Source organism: Carassius auratus, chromosome 50 (genome assembly GCF_003368295.1).
Source record: "Carassius auratus strain Wakin chromosome 50, ASM336829v1, whole genome shotgun sequence".
NCBI classification, from domain to species: Eukaryota; Metazoa; Chordata; class Actinopteri; order Cypriniformes; family Cyprinidae; genus Carassius; species Carassius auratus.
In genome coordinates this window covers 4,266,659-4,285,024 of record NC_039292.1, presented here as the reverse complement: position 1 = coordinate 4,285,024, position 18,366 = coordinate 4,266,659, and the positions used below count along the sequence as shown (strand labels likewise).

Sequence of the window (18,366 nt, the reverse complement as noted above, 5' to 3'; positions counted from 1 at the left end):
TTAGTATCCAAGATATAAAGAAAAAAAATCAAACTATCAAAAGGCTCACATATTATTAATGTTAAACACATATGTTGTTCATTCTCAAATTATTATTTGCTACATTTTGCATACAATCAAAATGCAGAAATATATTGAAACAGGCTGATAGTTTAGGATTAGCTCAAACTTGCATATTCATCAAAGGCCTCAGTTTGGTTTGATGGCATTAATCATGATTAAGGAATCAGTGCTGCAATTGCTAATATCACTTATGTTGTGAACTGGCCATATTAGATATGATTTCTGTATTTTCCAGTAGGCAAGGAATGAATTAAACATCATGACTCTATATCACACTCTATAAGAGAATGAATGTGTTTGTTTGTGTTTGTTTGTGTGTGTGTGTGTGTGTGTGTGTGTGTGCAGAGAGCACTCTGAAATCACATCTTAGAAGCTGCAGCCACAGCGGATGGTCCACCACGAGAATAAACATGAATAGTGTTCTGGAGAGATAAAGAAGACAGAGAAAATAATGATAAAATAAAGCGTATTGCCACCACAGAATAAAATTTATTAGTTCTGACTGTTCATCTTGCAATTCTGACTTTATTTCCTCATAACTCTAAAATCTAAAAATGCACAGGAAAAAATAGAATTGCAAGATAAACTAATAATTCAGAGAGAGATAACAGAGAGAGAAAAAGCTTTCTATATTTAAAAAATAAGCTTTCTATATTTTAGTACCATTAAAATGCTATCATAATTTTTGCCATATTTTTAATTTGTACATTTAGGTTAATTTTGAAGCATATACAGTATTTTTTTTTTAAACGTATAGTATTATAATGTTTTATTGCAGCTAGTAACTTCTAAAAAAAAAAAATTGTTCAGTGTACATGAATGTGTGTGAGGCTGACTGAATGTTTTCTACCTTTTTCCCTTCAGCGTTGTATTTATCCAGGAGACTTTGAACGCGAGTGCCGTAATCGGGGTGAACGGCCATCAGGTTTTCCACCTGCAAAAATCACATGAATCCATCTGAATCATTCGGAACCAAATGGTTTTTTTATATATGTTCATATATTCCTGAAAAACTTCTAATGATAAGTTTGACTAGTTTTCATGAGATTTACGTTAGCAAAACATCTCACTGTACCAGGAACAAAATATCATACCATGCGTTTCTGAATAAACAGTTGAGCTCCTTTCAGATGGCCGGCCATGTTCTGACACAGACGCTCTCGCTCGGCTTCGTTCAACACCTCCGTGAAGAACGTGCGCACCTGCAGAATGCATCAGTGCATCAGAACTCATCATACTTGTGATTATTCAGACACAGATGCACACACTTTCACCAACAAACCTGGGACACATTGTCATCGTCTGCGCTGTTGTATCGGTCCACATCAGGAGACACTTTACACTTGGACTCGATGAAGCACGGCTGGGTATCAGGAGCACTGAAGCTGTTGGGGAAGTAGTTAGGAGCCCCCCCTGCAGGGTAGGAGAGGAACTAATGTCGTTTTGCAACAACAAGAGGTTAATAAAAAAATTCAATGCCCAATGAAATGCATGTTTGGTTCACATGTCTTGAACAATGCAACATCTGTTTGGAATGTCATCTGACTCACTTTTCAGAGACTAATACCAGCTCTAACTCAAAACCAAACACAGCATTGGACATCCCGTGATTGGAGTGTGTGTTACTCACCCTGGTTGTCGTACATGCACATGGGTCCGTCTCTCTGGTAGTTTGCCACTCGGGTGCGGTAGGGGCAGTTGACGGGCAGTTGGAGGTAATTCGCTCCGAGTCGATGCCTATGTGTGTCTGGATAAGAGAAAAGACGCCCCTGTGGCGACAAAATTGAGTAATTGCAGTATTTAGTCAGTCTAGCCATTCTTGCTATTAGTTATTAGTCACTGATGGTTTAATCCAAAGTGATTTACAGGATGCTTACTAAAAGTGTGGAGAGCTTAAGTGTCTTGCTCAAGGACAAAATAGTGAACAAGCATCCTTTTGTGCATTTTAAACTTGTGCAAACGAACTTATGAAATGTGTCTGGGTGGGTTGCTTAATAAGTTTTGTGACACATTAGTACAAACATACCTGCAGCATCTTGTCCGGGCTGGGCTCAATGCCAGGCGGCATGTTACTGGGATCAAACGCCAGCTGCTCGACCTCAGCGAAATAGTTGAGAGGGTTTCGGTTTAACACAAAGCGTCCCACAGGAATCAGAGGGAAGTCTTTATGGGGCCACACCTGAAAGATACAAAGCCAGTTATTCAGATAGACACACCTACATCTCATTCTTTATTATGAAGAACGAGTTATTTCATCAAAACTATAAGAGAGCACAAATGGATACCTTAGTCAAATCAAAAGGATTCCACTGCCAGTTCTCCGCCTGCTCAAAGGTCATGACTTGGATGTAGAAAGTCCAGGATGGGAAGTTGCCGTTTGAGATGGCATTGTAGAGATCTCTGATGGAGTAATCCGGGTCGGAGGAAGCCAGACGGTCAGCCTCTTCAGCTGGCAAATTCTTAATGCCCTGATCAGTCTGAAACACAAGAATGAGTGATAATACAATTAATTAAAACTTGACATTGACTTTTATTATTACAACTATTATTATTATTATGACTAAAGAATATAATGCAGATCAACCTAGACACTTTACATCCATGCTTTAATTCATACAGTGTAAAGGTTCTGTTGTGCAGTGTTTTTTTGTTGTAAATTAATTGTAATACGTTAAATTGATTACATTTTAAGTTCTTGATTAAAGTGTTTAATGAATTCATTTCGATGCATTTTTATTAAATCATAAAACAAATCTAAATTTTGGTTAAACTGAAATGGATTTAATGTGGGCCTAAATTAAAAGGTGAAATGCATTTCTTTCTCCATTAATGATATGAAATGAATATTGTGGTAATATTTTTGGCCCTAATTAAACATCAAAAGTGTTCTGTTTGTCTGTGATTTTGTCATTTTGTGCTGTAGACTTTGTACACAAAGAACAGTACGTACCTTGTAGTGAAACTTGCAGTACACAGACTGACCCTGAGCATTGACCAGCTTGAAGGTATGCGATCCATATCCGTTCATATGACGGTAGCCATCGGGAATTCCCCGATCGCTGAACAGAAAAGACACCTGCACACATGCATACATATCCATGAGCAGGACATTCTACAGGAAAAGCGCAAAAGTGAGCAACTTCTGCAACTGTACCTGGTGCAACGATTCGGGACGTAAACTCCAGAAATCCCAAACCATATCCGGATCCTTCACGTGAGTCTGCGGATTCCGCTTCTGAGAGTGGACGAAGGACGGAAACTACAAACACAACACACATTGACTGTTAATACTGGGACGAGGCTCTTGATGTCACACCAGGGAGTGTGTATAGATTGTGTCTCTCACCAGAAGCGCATCCCTGATAAAAAAGATGGGGGTGTTGTTTCCTGTAAGATCCCAGTTGCCCTCATCGGTGTAGAACTTCACTGCAAAACCTCGAGGATCTCGGACGGTGTCTGCTGACCCAGACTCACCAGCTATAAACCAACAAATTCACATTTATGAAGGTGCAAAGGTGGTGTTTTATACTTTTTGTAGGTATGTAAGCAAGAGCATGTTCCAGTCACAGTGTTTCTACGAAAACATCAAAACAATCGATCCATACAGAGTACAGACTCCACTATTTCAGTTCAATTCAAGGTTATTTATATAGCGCTTATCACTATAAAAATCAATGCAAAGCAACTTTACAGAAAACAAATTTTCTACAATGTTTAGTAGTAGCTTATCAGTTGTGACTGTCAGTTTATGTGCATATGACAGAAATCAAAGACGTAGCCAACCAGATGATGAACACTTTTAACAGCAATTATTATATGATGTAAACACACTTAAAGCAAAATGTGTTAGTTCTGTATGTTGTTTCAGGGTTAGCATCATCCTAGGTCCTCTGAGGGGGTGAAATCATCTCTTCTCAGGTGTTCTGGATCCAGAATTAAGCTTGTGTAAATCCTGGTTGCCACGGGATGTAAATCCCATGGCGAAACAAATGTTGTAATATCTAAACAGAAACGTACCCACAGTGGAAAAACGAACAGCGATGGGTGTTGTCTTTCCCACATGTTCGAACACTTTGGCTTTGCTATAGCGTGTGATGTCATGGGTCACTTCGAAGTAGCCAAAAGCTCCTGTGAAGAAACAGAGAAAAGATTAAGTTTGAAGGTCATACCCTCCTTCAAATCAAATACAAGCTCTAAAGTGCCCCACTACTGTCTATCCAATCAGAACACAGCTCTCACAGCACTAATACTGTCACATTAAAACAAAATGACAGCAAAACATTTATGATTACAAAATATTTCTATTTTATATAAATGCTGTTATTTTGTATTTTCTACTCATCAAGGAATCTTGAAAAAAAAAAACAGTTTTCATAAAAAACATGAAGCAGCACAACAGTTTTCAACATTGATATTAATAATAATAATAAATGTTTCTTGAGCACAACATCGGCATATCTGAATGATTTCTGAAAGAGAGAGTGAAGACTTTGCATCACAGGAATAAAATGCATGTTAAAATATATTACAAAAGAAAACATATATTTGAAATTATAATAATATTACAAAATATTACTGCTTTTTTATCAAATAAATGCAGCTTTGGTGGGCATTAGAGACTTTCAAAAACATTTTTTTTAAATCAGACCTGCTCCTTTTGCGTGCACGACTCTCTCTGGTATCCGCTCTCGGTCAAAGTGGGCCATTTCATCAGTAAATACCACATCCTGGACCAGCAGTGGCCCGCGAGGACCCGCTGTCATTGAGTTTAACTTGTCCCCTACCGGGACTCCGGCTCCAGTGGTCAGGACATCTGGCCGCTGGGAAAATACAACAAAATGAGACTGAAAAGCAACACTAAATCTAATTAAAATAACAAATAAACAAACCAAATAATTGTATTCACTGAACTCAGCATAATATGTATTTTAAATGATTATTCAGTAAATCCTTTGAAATAGTGTAATAATATTAGTAATATTCAAATTTAAAGATTTAATATATTTCTTATATTGCATGAATGTATTATATTAACCATTATAATAAAAAAAAAATATTGAACTCGAATTTATTTAAAACTAATTTGACATCTGTCACACCTTAGACAAATTTTATAAAACTATACTGGCAAAAAAAACATATATATATATATTATTATTATTATTATTATATAGGCATCTGGCCTGAAAATAGTGATTAAATAACTATAATAGTTTTTTTTATCTACTTCTAAAATTACAAAATTTTAAAATAACATTTTAACTGTAGCAGAAGACGATCTGTCGTAACTTCGTTAAATAAACAAAGAGAAGAGGGGCCTATCTGGCTTCTCACAACATAAATTGTATTCCAAATTTTGATTTGATGCGCGAGGTGTCAATCATGTTAATGACCAATCATGTTAGAGAAGAGTGGGACGTGGCGGGGGCTCTTCCGTCTTCCGTCAAATAAGCCGTTGACCCACACTTCAACTACGAATACATTTCACTTGAAATTATGAAATAAACCTTATCTGTTTTGTGCATAATTCTGTACATTTTGACTTGCGAACCATTACAGATTCAAAACAACCAACCATGCACATAAATAAGACCGTGGAGGGGATGCAGTTTTCATTACGCAATCCAACATCTGACTAACGTTAGTGTTTTGTACAATCATATATAAATATATTGCACACTATATACAGCATTCATTCGTAACAAGTAGGCATAAGTTAACAAATATCACAAATATATGATAAATATTTATTTTCTTGAAGTGCGATTATGCAGTCTTTTGCCACTGCATTCATAACAAGTTATCACTTTCAGATATGAATTTCAGGAAAAAAAGTCGTTTTTTAAAAAACAACGCAACACTTTGGTGTAATTTACAGACGTTTTGCACATCAAAACACAAATATATCAACAAATACTTTCGTGTTATTGCGTTACATTCCTGCGACCTTTGGCACAATTTCTCACTGCACAATGAACCATTAAAATAAACGATTTAAAACTATTTAACGCACACAATCTCATACTAAGGATATAAAATCTCTGAATTCTGCAGCAGACCTGAGAGCCGCGGCCGTCCTTCCACAGTTTCATCTGATCCGTCGCTTTATCTCTGTCTGCCATTATTCAGCTCTTCAATGACACCCTAAACACGATACTACACTTCTGTGGACCCAAACCACGCTTTTATTTATTAAGCTCGGTAACAGTCTGTTCTTTGCAAGTGAACCTTACATTACCGCCACCCAACAGTATTCACCAATCCCTGACGTCAGGGTTGCCAGGTCTTCACAACAAAACCCGTCCAATTGCTACTCATAATTATCCAATAACTAAATGGGTTCCCCACTCTGGGGAGAAAATACACGTTTTTGGTGGGGATCCCTGGTATAATTAGACATCCCAGGGTCTAAATATCAAGTTATTATACTTGCTTCAATCCGCGGCAACAGTGTTAACGTTAACGGATTTGGAAACACGTTATAGAAATAGAATAAAAGAAAGCTAAATGTGCGGGCATATGTGAACCCTTGTCTTTTATTGTACAACTGCTAAATGTTCTGTTAATATTAAGATCGCTGTTGTTCACGTGATGCATGTTACATTTCTCAGCGCTTTACTAGATGGACCAGTCACAATTGTTGGGGATGTCATCGTAACCATAGACATATAAATACCTAGACGCCTCATTGGCCGCTCGACCGCACGTCAACTTCGCCGCCATATTGGAGCGGGCAACTCTCATAACTCTCACACCAGGACAGAATAAAACATACCTGACTCATCGACAGATTGGGCACCTACACACCGTCACACGATAATAAAAACAGACTCCGAAGTGCTGATCTGAATCAACAGAGTCGCGAACAGACTCCGAAGTCCCGATCTGAATCAATAGAGTCGCGAACAGGCTCCGAAGTGCCGATCTGAATCAGACGAGTCGCAACAGGCTCCGAAGTGCCGATCTGAATCAACCGAGTCGCGAACAGACTCCGAAGTGCCGATCTGAATCAACCGAGTCGCGAACAGGCTCCGAAGTGCCGATCTGAATCAACCGAGTCGCGAACAGGCTCCGAAGTGCCGATCTGAATCAACCGAGTCGCGAACAGGCTCCGAGGTCCCGATCTGAATCAACCGAGTCGCGAACAGGCTCCGAAGTGCCGATCTGAATCAACCGAGTCGCGAACAGGCTCCGAAGTGCCGATCTGAATCAACCGAGTCGCGAACAGGCTCCGAAGTGCCGATCTGAATCAACCGAGTCGCGAACAGGCTCCGAAGTGCCGATCTGAATCAACAGAGTCGCGAACAGGCTCCGAAGTGCCGATCTGAATCAACAGAGTCGCGAACATGCTCCGAAGTGCCGATCTGAATCAACAGAGTCGCGAACATGCTCCGAAGTGCCGATCTGAATCAACAGAGTCGCGAACAGGCTCCGAAGTGCCGATCTGAATCAACAGAGTCGCGAACAGACTCCGAAGTGCCGATCTGAATAAACCGAGTCGCAAACAGGCTCCAAAGTGCCGCCCAACATACATCGAAAAACAAACCACTGTTTCAGAATGTGTGTTTTCTGCATGAGTGTGTTTAATGTGCATTATAGAACAAAATGTCAAGCATCTTCAAGTATTAGCCTATATATATATATATATATATATATATATATATATATATATATATATATATATATATATATATATATATACTTTATACTTTAGGAGCTCATTAATTAAACACAATTTGGAACTCATGTCCACAATATTTTTGTGTTGTGTCATTAGTTGTGTCTTAATTTGATTAATAATTAGTACTTTAAAATTACATTTCAATTTTTTTTATTTGACTATTTATTTTACTATTAATTTATTCTTCATTTTTATCTATTCTGTATTATTCCACCCTTTATATTACATAATCTTCTTGCTATTATTAACCTATTGTTGTTCAGTTATTTATTATGGTATTATTCATATTATACATAGAATTTAATAAATCTATTATATCTCATATGTTATTGTACCGTTGTACTCGCTTTTCATATTATTCACTTTACTTTAAGTTGTACTACATATACTTTTTAATTTAAAATATCACTTTTACTATATTTCTACTGTGCACTGTATCAGTGGATATTTTCATTTTCTCTGGATCCATGAGGACATCAGTTACATGTGTTAACACTTTGTGTTATTATTGGTTGTATTCTTCTATAGGCTAAAGTGCTATCAAAATGAAAAGCAGACTTCAAGTGTGTGATTTGTATTTACTAGTTTTATTAAATTTTCTCACTGATAGTAAATTATTAGTGTTTAAAGATGTATTATTTAGGTTTTATCCCAGTACTTCAAAGGGAATGGGCTGTGTTCTGACCTGAGGCACAAGAAAGAGAGAAAAAAAAGAAAGAAAAATGTTGCGATTGAACACAGAGAAAGCAATAAAACAACTACATATCATGTAATGTACATTCAATTTACATTACATGAATATGTCACAGTTATACTAAATTAACAGATTTGTAAACCGAAAAAATCAACGAAATCATCAAGTGAGACAAATGTGAGCTTTCAATTAATAATTTTCCAAACCTTACTAAACAACTGGAGGCAAAGTTTTTTTAAAAATGTTTTTTAACCCCTGAAATTGGTTGGTAAGTGAGAACGCTATTGTGTTTTTATTCAGTTTTTTATTCAGTAAGGCAGTCTTGCCCTCACTAACATGGCGGACGCGTTGACGTATCGTTTCATGGATCGAAAGTTTTTTTAAACGAGTGATACTGGTTTAAAGCTCAGGATGACAATGACACAGAAGCGATTGACTGCACTTTCCCTGTTAACCATTGAAGTTAAAGTTAAAACATGAGCAGCTCTATGCTGCTCAGTGCTCCTGTAGTCTACTACTGAAAACAGAGCGCCCTCTCGCGGCTGTAGACTGTAATGTTTTCCCTTGGTCCTTGGTTCTAAATAAATGTGACTTATAGTCGAGTGTGACTTATGTTTTTTTCCTTGTCATGACGTATTTTTGGACTGATGGAACTTATACTTAAGTGCGACTTATAGTCCGAAAAATATGGTAGTTGGAGGTATGGCTTTTGAGGTATAGTGCCCAGGGGCACCACACTGTCTTAGTTTAAATGATAATCTTTTAAGTGATTATAATAATAATAAATGTAGATCAGAAGCAAATATTTTGCAGCTGGGTTTAAATCTTAGGTATCTAAATTTGTGGATATAGTATTTTATTAACCCATAATACAAATAAACTTTAAGACGTCATCAAACTCCTTATGGTCAGAAATATCAGAATGAAAAAGAACCTTAAAAATGGAAATATAGCTGGTGGAACACAAGAAATAGGGAAGTTGATATTTGAAGCTATAATTGTTTAGAATAGTAACCAAAATAGAATACATGTGTAATAGATTCTTAAGGCCCGTTCACACCAAGCACGATAACTATAAAGATAACGATAAAGATATAGTTCTAAAAATCGTTTAAAGAATAGCAGAGTCCAAACTACAACTATAACGATAAAGGCATAGAGAAACAGTATCTCTGGAATAATTTTCAGAACGATTTTATTTCCAGCTGATGAACGATACAAACATTGACATCCAATCAGAATCCACCCTGCTATAAAGAGCTCGAGGATTTAAAGCGGCAGACGCTGGTGCGCTCAGAATAAACAGACGATATCGTTCGCTGGTGTGGACGCTAATATCGTTATCTTTATAGTTATCTTTATAGTTATCGTTCTTGGTGTGAACGGGGCTTTATGGTTAACTGGACTTATATACTTGTTACAAGGATAATGTGTCACGAGTCCGGACCCGGTGGTCCTCCCTCTCACCACCAGAGGGCACCACTTCCTTTCTCCCGGACTCATCACCTTCACCCACTCACATTCACTCTGTACGTTACACCTGTTGCATCCACTCACTCTGTACACCTGTGCACATACTCACTCACACAGCTGTTCCCTATTTGTTCACGAGTATAAAGTTTAGTCTCACCCACCACTCTGCCTGGCTATATTGTAATGTCTATGTTGATTACCTGTGTTTCTCGTGCTCGTGCTCGTGCTCGTGCTCGTGTTCCGGCTTGTCCCCCTGATTCGTTTTGGTTTTGTTTTTGCCATGTTGGCCTTTTAGTTCTCGTTTGTTCTTGTTATAATAAAGTGTCTCTTCCCTGCACTTGGACCCAGATCTTGTTCTTTCCACGGCGCCGTGACACAATGATGATGATTTTAAAATGAATTTATTTTACTTAATTATTAAACAAAAAAATATTTGGCAGAGTTCATACTGTAAAAAAAAACATACTGAGTCATGTTTGGGTAAAGTGCTGACCATTTTGACTTAGCTTTAATGAGCTTTTTAATGAAAATTGTTGCTAGTAATGAGAAAGTTTATAAAAAAAAGTTTAGTACATTTAGCCTACAAAAAATTAATACCATTTAAAAAAGTTGAGGTATTTGCAAACAAGATTTCACCAAAAACATTGTCTGATACCACCCTAAAAGAAAGCTTTGCCTCCCCTGCTGCCACCCAAGTTGGCTGCAACAAATGAAAGGTTTTGGCCAATTTAAAAATTTATGAGCCCGAATCTTTCATGATTCGTGATCCCGCTCCGAACTCCCGAACTGATTCAAATGATTTGCGATCCCCAAACTGACTCAAATAATTCGCGAACCCGCTTTGAACTCCCGAACTGACTCAAAAAATTCGCGAACCCGCTACGAACTCCCGCACTGATTCAAATGATTCGCGAACCTGCTACGAACTACCGAACTGATTCAAATGATTATCGATCCTGCTCCGAACTCCCGAACTGACTCAAATGATTCGATTCGCGAACCCGCTTCGAACTCTCGAATTGATTCAAATGATCCGCGAAGCTGCTCCGAACTCCCGAACTGACACATATGATTCGCGATCCCCATAACTGACTCAAAGGATTAGCGAACCCGCTACGAACTCCCGAACTGACTTAAATGATTCGATTCGCGAACCCGCTTCGAACTCTCGAATTGATTCAAATGATCAGCGAAGCCGCTGCGAACTCCCGAACTGATTCAAATGATTTGCGATCCCCAAACTGACTCAAATGATTCGCGAACCCGCTCCGAACTGACTCAAATGATTCGCGATCCCCATAACTGACTCAAATGATTCGCGATCCCGCTCCGAACTCCCGAACTGACTCAAATGATTCGCGATCCCAGTATTAATATACTGTAATATTTTTTTTTTGTTGTTGCTATAAAAACAGACCTAAGCCATCAATAGCCTTTAAAATGACTTTAAAATGCATTATATAAAAAAATAATGAGGCAATAATGATTGGTTAATTATAACACTGTTACAATACATAATGTAGGCAAATACAAAATAAACAATTTATGTACATGTTATTACAAATGCCATGTGATTGCTGCTGTTACACTTACAGGACAATCAAATCCTTGTTTAGGCTACTGACCAAACATTTCATTCACTTAATCTTTGATTTTTGGACACCTTTTTGCTATAGATGACACATCCTTTATAATTTCTTCAACAAAAAAACGTGCATATCACAACCCTTACAAAAGTACGTTTTAAAGTTTTATTAGAAGTTTTAAGCTTTTTTAAAACTTTTTTAAAAATTTAAGCTTGCCAAAACAATAACACCATATTTTTCAAAAACAATTTCTAAAAGTACATTTGTATTTGTAACTATAATGTTTATTTATTTATTATTATTGTAAGCTAATAAAACCTATGCTTCAGGGACCAAATTCATATAACATCTAAGGCTAAATGTAGTCTAGACTGGTTGAGTTAGATGGTGATTTACACTAACAGTAGAAATTCAGTTGAGTCTCCCCATCTGTAGATGTCATTGGCTGTTAAAGTCTTGTGTTTCTTATAATAAATTGACATATTGATAACGATGAACCTTTTATAATGCTCTTAATTACATGTTGATGCATACTGTATGCATTAGTGAGTGTGGTGGTGCTTATGGGGTATGGTCACTTATTCCTTATATGAACTGTTTCAAATGCAAGACATTGATTGCATGAGATTAAGTTTGTAAATGATAGCTTGTGTCATTTTGTAGTGTGCACATATATTTATCATCAAACTGTGATAACTGTGACTAAATTCAGTATATATACGTCTGCCATATGTTGCCACCCCTCAAAAATTCCTGCCCCCTTCTCGCCACCCCATCAATATTTTTCTAGATCCACCCCTGATTAAAGCCATATAGATGAGATGCTGGCCACTGTTGTATTGATGATGGGAAGCATCAAATCCTCCAAAACTGTTCACCAAACTTACAATTAAATTTCATATTTGAAACCACTAATTTACTTTTCTCCCACATCTCAAACACAAAAATAACAATTGACTTCATATGAAACAAACCACATAAAGTATTTTTATTTAAATAATTTATTTGATTGCAATATGTCCTACAGTATACACGTGCATGCATTGTAAAGTTATGTTTAATCATTCTTTAAATCTTTTAAAGTTCACCAACATTAGATGTACACTGCAAATGAGAATATTGCTTCTATTCGGGTGAATTTGGCACAGAATGAAGTTTAATGTTCAAGCTTAAAATATTGTTAGTAAAAACGAATCACAGCATTTGCAGCTCTTCATCAAATCAACTGACTGCAAAAAGCTAAAATCTGATATTCATTCTATAAAACATTTGAGGTGTTTAGGAGGATGTGATTCATATATTTTGGTATTAATTTTTACATTCTGTCATCAAAATATTTAATTATTGCGGCAGTTTAAACATTTTTTGATTTTTTCTCGTACCAAAGAAAAACTGTGAAAGGAAATATACATTAATTTATACATATTCCAGTTTGATGAATGTGTGTATTTTATACAGTGTTGGGGTAATGCATTACAAAGTACAAAACTACAAAGTGCAGCTTCCTGTGATTAAATAAAGTAAGAGTTTATGCTCTATTTTTCAGAAATCCAGTAACGGTTACTGTTTTGTAGATACTTATAAAATACATATATGATTTTAATGTACTAAGGTTAATTTAACAACTATTTTTGAAGTCCAACAACAAATATACTCTTGATCAAAAAGTGCTTTCTTTCATTTTGACACACTGAATGGCAGAGAAGAATGGTTCTCTTGTGAAATGAGAAATACATTGTACTGTAATATGCATGTTATAAATACAAAGTAATTCAAATGTATATCTTGTCTAAATAAATATATAAATCAATAATGTGCTGAACTGCAGTCTAAACTTGACAAACTGGCCACATAAAATTCATTTGTTTAAGTTTAGTTGTAAAAAATGTATGATTTATTTAATTAATGCATAATGTTATTACTATTCATAGTATAGCAATCACATTGCTATACAAAACATAAGAGATAACTATTAAAAGACTGTTTACTGTTTTTAGCAACTTGCCCTTGACTTATATTATTATAAAATACTTGCACGCTCCCCACTAGTAAAATGCATTAGTCAAAATAAATAAATAAATGTGGTACTTTAAATTTACACATATTTCTTAAAATAAACTGGAGGACTGAAAAAAAAAAAACATATACGTAATGTGGCTCAAAGGCGCCACTATTAGGCTAATAAGCGTCATTGCACTTGCCTGAGAAAAAGGACAGGAAGTCCCAAGGTTGTTGTTATGCCTTATATTTCTTATTTAAATATTTAAGCAGAGGAAAATAAGAAAAATAAGTCTATTAAAACTTCCAATAATAATAATAATAATAATAAATATTCTTTTACATGCTTTCCTTTTTAGTAAAACAGAATGTGGCTACAATTTCTTACACATTTTACATTCCATGCAAAGGCTGCAGCACACAACCAGGCACCCTGTAATCAGATGTAGAAATTAAGACAACCTGGATAAGAAAACCTGGATTTCAAAGACCCTTACAGATGAGACATCCTGAGCCGCCTTTCTCTCATTACAGTTCCATCCATCCTCAGGGTAGCGGAGACACAATGATTTTCTCCTCATATTCTGTGCCTTTACTGTTAGGATAGTTAGACAGCAGGCACCATGCAGACAGGAGTCAGAGGTCAGGGGTCAGGACTCAAGGTCTTAGGTCCTCCGGAGCGCGTGCCACATTGAAACTGGTTTCCGCAGAGTCGCCAGCATCTGGTTCCAGTGAGTTATTCCCATTCCACTGGCCTCAGGTCCGATGATCACATGACCCATGTTTTCATCACGGCCGTCTTCTGTGCTCTCAGCAACTGTCACTCTCAGAGAGAGATCCTGAAAAACACCAATCAACCTTACAAACACAGACAGACAGACAGACAGACAGACACAGAGAGACAGAGACAGACACACAGAGACAGACACAAACACAAACAGACAGACAGACAGACAGACAGACAGACAGACCCAGACACAGAGAGAGAGATACAGACAGCCAGAGACAGACACAGAGAGACAGAGACAGACACAGTCAGAGACAGAGACAGACAGAGAAAGACAGAGAAAGACAGAGACAGACAGACAGAGACACACACACACACACACACACACAGAGAGAGACAGACACAGACAGACAGATAGACAGAGACAGACACACAGAGACAGACAAAGACAGAGACAGACAGACAGACAGACACAGAGACAGACACAGAGACAGACACAGAGACAGACGAGTGTTGTCACCTGCAGGACCATGGCTGGCACTGAGAAGATCATAGCCTCATTGAAGATTGGATTAGTATCATCTCTTTTTACGGATGTCTTCTTTTTCCTGATCTTCCTGCCGTCCTGGAGCAGATACACCTTCACAAACAGATCTGTTTCCCATGGAAACAGACCAAATTCAGTATATGGTTTTCGCACATTGCGTTTTCCAAAGTAGGAGATGTACCTTGATTCAATTTCTGGAAAACCATTCCAATTCTAATTATTTCATTCCTAATACTAACTCTAACCGATAATCAGTGGATATAAATATTGTTTCAGCAGCATCTAGCTCAGCTTCACACCTGCTGTGGTCTTTCCGTTAGTCCAGACCAGGCTCTTGGCTTTGGCAATGACCACAGTGAGACGTCCTGCAGTCGGCAAATAACCGAGAGACAACAGGATCTCACCGACAGCATCCACAGCCTGAGAAACGGAAAACCAGCTTCATCAAGTGAACCCATTTTTTTAACAGCTTCATACTGAACAAATTGATCCGGCAAGAACTGGACTTCTTATTGATACATATAGAAAATACAAATCTGGCATTAAATAATCTAACCATATATATATATATATATATATATATATATATATATATATATATATATATATATATACCACCCCAGGTACCCTAGCAACACCCTAGAAGTATTAGAGAAGACAGATTTCATATAGTGAGGACACTGTAGAATATTTTTTTATTTATATTTTATTATAGGAAGTGAACTGCAGTGGGTATTTTTGGCAGAATCTATGATTACTATGGTAAACTGTTATAAATCATAATCTGATTTTTAAAATCTGAGAAAAGACACTTGAGACAGAAAAAAATGTAGTTAGGTCTAAAGAGAGGGAGAGGTGTTTATGCTGTGAGTCACGCCGAGACTTGTGGGTAATCAGCTGACGGAAACAGCGGGAGCAGAGATTTCTGTAGCTTATGACAACAGGGCAATTAAAGCTTCGGAGGTGCACTCACAGATGCACTCGCAGGGTTCAGGGCATTATGGGTTTCACATGTCTGCGGTCAAATGAATAGGTGTTGAAGGCGCTGTCAGGAATATCAGCAGCAGCTCTGTGTATCGTCTGTAATGACTACAGGATCACAGATGGACACACACACACACACACACTTGGATCAGTGATTCTGTCTGGACGCCAATATCCCAAAATAATGCCCCAAATGGCACAATGACTTGTGAGCTGTAAACCATCTTACTGATAAACAATGAATCACGGAGCAGAAATCCAAACTTGCTTTCTTCAGTTCGTTTTGGTTCGTTTCCTTTAAAGTCATGTATAAAAGCAGTGATGGATTCTCTTACCATTTATGATGCCATTAGTGAAATAAGATTGAAGTGGTTGTCCAGCAGACATTTAGGTCTAGCAGTATTGTTCAGCAAAAAATGAAAGTTCTGTCATTATTTACTCACCCTCGGGCAGTTATTTTAGTACTCATTATTTTAATATTGTAAGTTTAATTTATTAGATTTTTAATATTTTCAGTTATCATAAAATTTTTTGTTTAAGATTTAGTTCATTTGTTAAGTGTATTTTTTTCCCAAAAATATCAAGTTCTGTCATTATTTACTCACCCTCGAGCAGTTATTTTAATGTTTATATACTATTATAGAGTTTTTTTCAGTCTTCATTGTCATTCATTTTCAGCCTTCAATTATTAAAAAGCACCAATATATTTATATATTATCGTTTAATACTATTATTAAATATGACTAATATTATTTACACTATATTTATATTTTTAACGCTATTTATTAATATAATTTATATATATATATATATATATATATATATATATATATATATATATATAGCCTGATTTTGAGCCTAATTACATTTTTTTTAATAAGTATATAATAAACAGAATTAATAGGTAAATAATAATTACTAGTGAAAACCAAAGACAAATAACCATTTCATTTCAGTTTAAACAATTCACTTATTAATGAAAAAAGAGAGAACGTTTTGCATTGATTCTTATTTTGTGTATACTATGGAAGAAAATAAATTCACATAAAATAATGGCAATTGTATTTTTGGTAAAATATCCCTTTAAAGATCTGTATCTTGCATGAAAGCCTAAACTCAAAGTTGATACACTGGAAAAAGCTTTTAATCTGATTGTAAAAACAATGCCTTATAATAATAATGGATTTTCTTCTAAAGCCACTCTCCACCAACAAGCGCTGGAATCAATCCCTTGAACTCCAAACCGAGCGAGCGAGCATGCGTGCGCGTGACCGCGAAACACGCGCTAATCATTCAGACATGATTGTTTTCAGCAGACAGCGCTGCATTCAGAGCAGATGATATAGTGTCGGTGATCAGAAGCGGATGGAGAGGCTCCAGTCTGCACTGTCAGCTACTCTCAGGTAGGACTGAAGAGAGCGAACGCTAATAAATCAAGAGTGCTTTTAATCTCCAGAATAACACTTTCACTGAAACACAAGCGAAGTCAGAAGCTGCCTGGAGAAAGAGAGCATCACGATCACTATGACAACCACCCGAGCAGCGGGCACGCGCACTGCATCAGCACCTGAACGGGCCTGAACTTTCAGTTCCACATCGAACCAAAACCAACAGCCAGAAAACGCATGACAATAATTCTGAAGCGCATGTGCCTGAAATATACTAAAAAGGAAATAAATGACTGTATGAGAGAATCAGCATATATATATATATATATATATATATATATATATATATATATATATATATATATATAGTCATGTGCATACACTTGCAGCATGCACGTGAAGTATGAGGGCTTACTTGCGTATGCTCTTACCTTCTTCAGCAGTGTCGGTTTCTCCCTCTCGTGCACGCGTACTCTTTCATCCATCAACTAACGTGCATTACAGCGTCAGATGCTCGCGCAGGAACCGATCGCTTCTGACGCGCGCGCGGGTTTAGATCCTATCTAAAGAGTCTGTGTTTTCCTCTGCGTTTGATGAAGATCTGAGTATAGGAGTCCCACACCTGCATTGCAACTTCAGCACCAACACACACACACACACACACACACACGAGAATAAGGGAGTAGAGGCTAGTTGTCACACTAAATATTTCTCAGGGCTGATTTAGGCACACGAAGTCGTGGCTACAACATGCTATTGAACATTTCCACAGTTATTACCCATTAAATACAATTTATTGAACAAAAGTTTGACAAAAGCTTTGTGCTTTTTGTGACAACTTGCCCCAATGGCGTCACTAAATTGGGTAAATTGTCACAGCGTTACCTATTAGATTTAAACAGCAGAACAGGCCAAATCCCAAAAACACTGTTCTAACAAATATTGCAGTTAAATATCTTAAATGAACTTAATATTTATATAATCAAAGAAATATTAGTCCTGAAAACATTGTTTTAGTACTCTTAACTTAACATTAATTTTATATGGTATTATTTTGTTGGCAAAAATGTTAGAACCACAGATAGAATAATCGATAGATAGATGCCTTCTTCAAATAATGGTACTTGTCCCCCCCCCCCCCCCCCCCCAAAAAAAATAAATAAAAAAAATAAAAAATAGTATCATAGTGCCGGAGCATCTCAAACCCATAAGTGTACATAACTGA

The 18,366-nt window shown here is 36.9% G+C and overlaps 2 protein-coding genes across 2 annotated transcripts in view; both read right to left on the bottom strand.

Annotated features, from left to right (window-relative positions):
* The window catches only part of LOC113066682 (uncharacterized), a 672,150-nt gene that overhangs the window by 71,421 nt on the left and 582,363 nt on the right, over positions 1-18,366 (bottom strand). The window lies entirely within an intron of this gene.
* On the bottom strand, positions 321-6,325 carry LOC113066695 (catalase). The gene is made up of 13 exons (XM_026238665.1): positions 6,123-6,325; positions 4,712-4,883; positions 4,081-4,191; positions 3,410-3,540; positions 3,218-3,322; positions 3,014-3,139; positions 2,349-2,540; positions 2,090-2,242; positions 1,694-1,832; positions 1,346-1,476; positions 1,158-1,265; positions 914-997; positions 321-485 (listed from the first exon to the last, which is right to left on the bottom strand). Exons 1-13 carry the CDS (start codon positions 6,183-6,185, stop codon positions 423-425), a joined length of 1,578 nt encoding a protein of 525 aa, XP_026094450.1. The 5' UTR covers positions 6,186-6,325; the 3' UTR covers positions 321-422.

Coding starts and splice junctions, on each gene's coding strand:
- LOC113066695 (XM_026238665.1), bottom strand. CDS start 6,185: ATGGCAGACAGAGATAAAGCGACGGATCAGATGAAACTGTGGAAGGAC. Junction 3,323..3,409: donor TTATCAGGGATGCGCTTCTG/GTGAGAGACACA, acceptor TTGTGTTTGTAG/TTTCCGTCCTTCGTCCACTC. Junction 1,833..2,089: donor GCCCGGACAAGATGCTGCAG/GTATGTTTGTAC, acceptor TTGTCGCCACAG/GGGCGTCTTTTCTCTTATCC.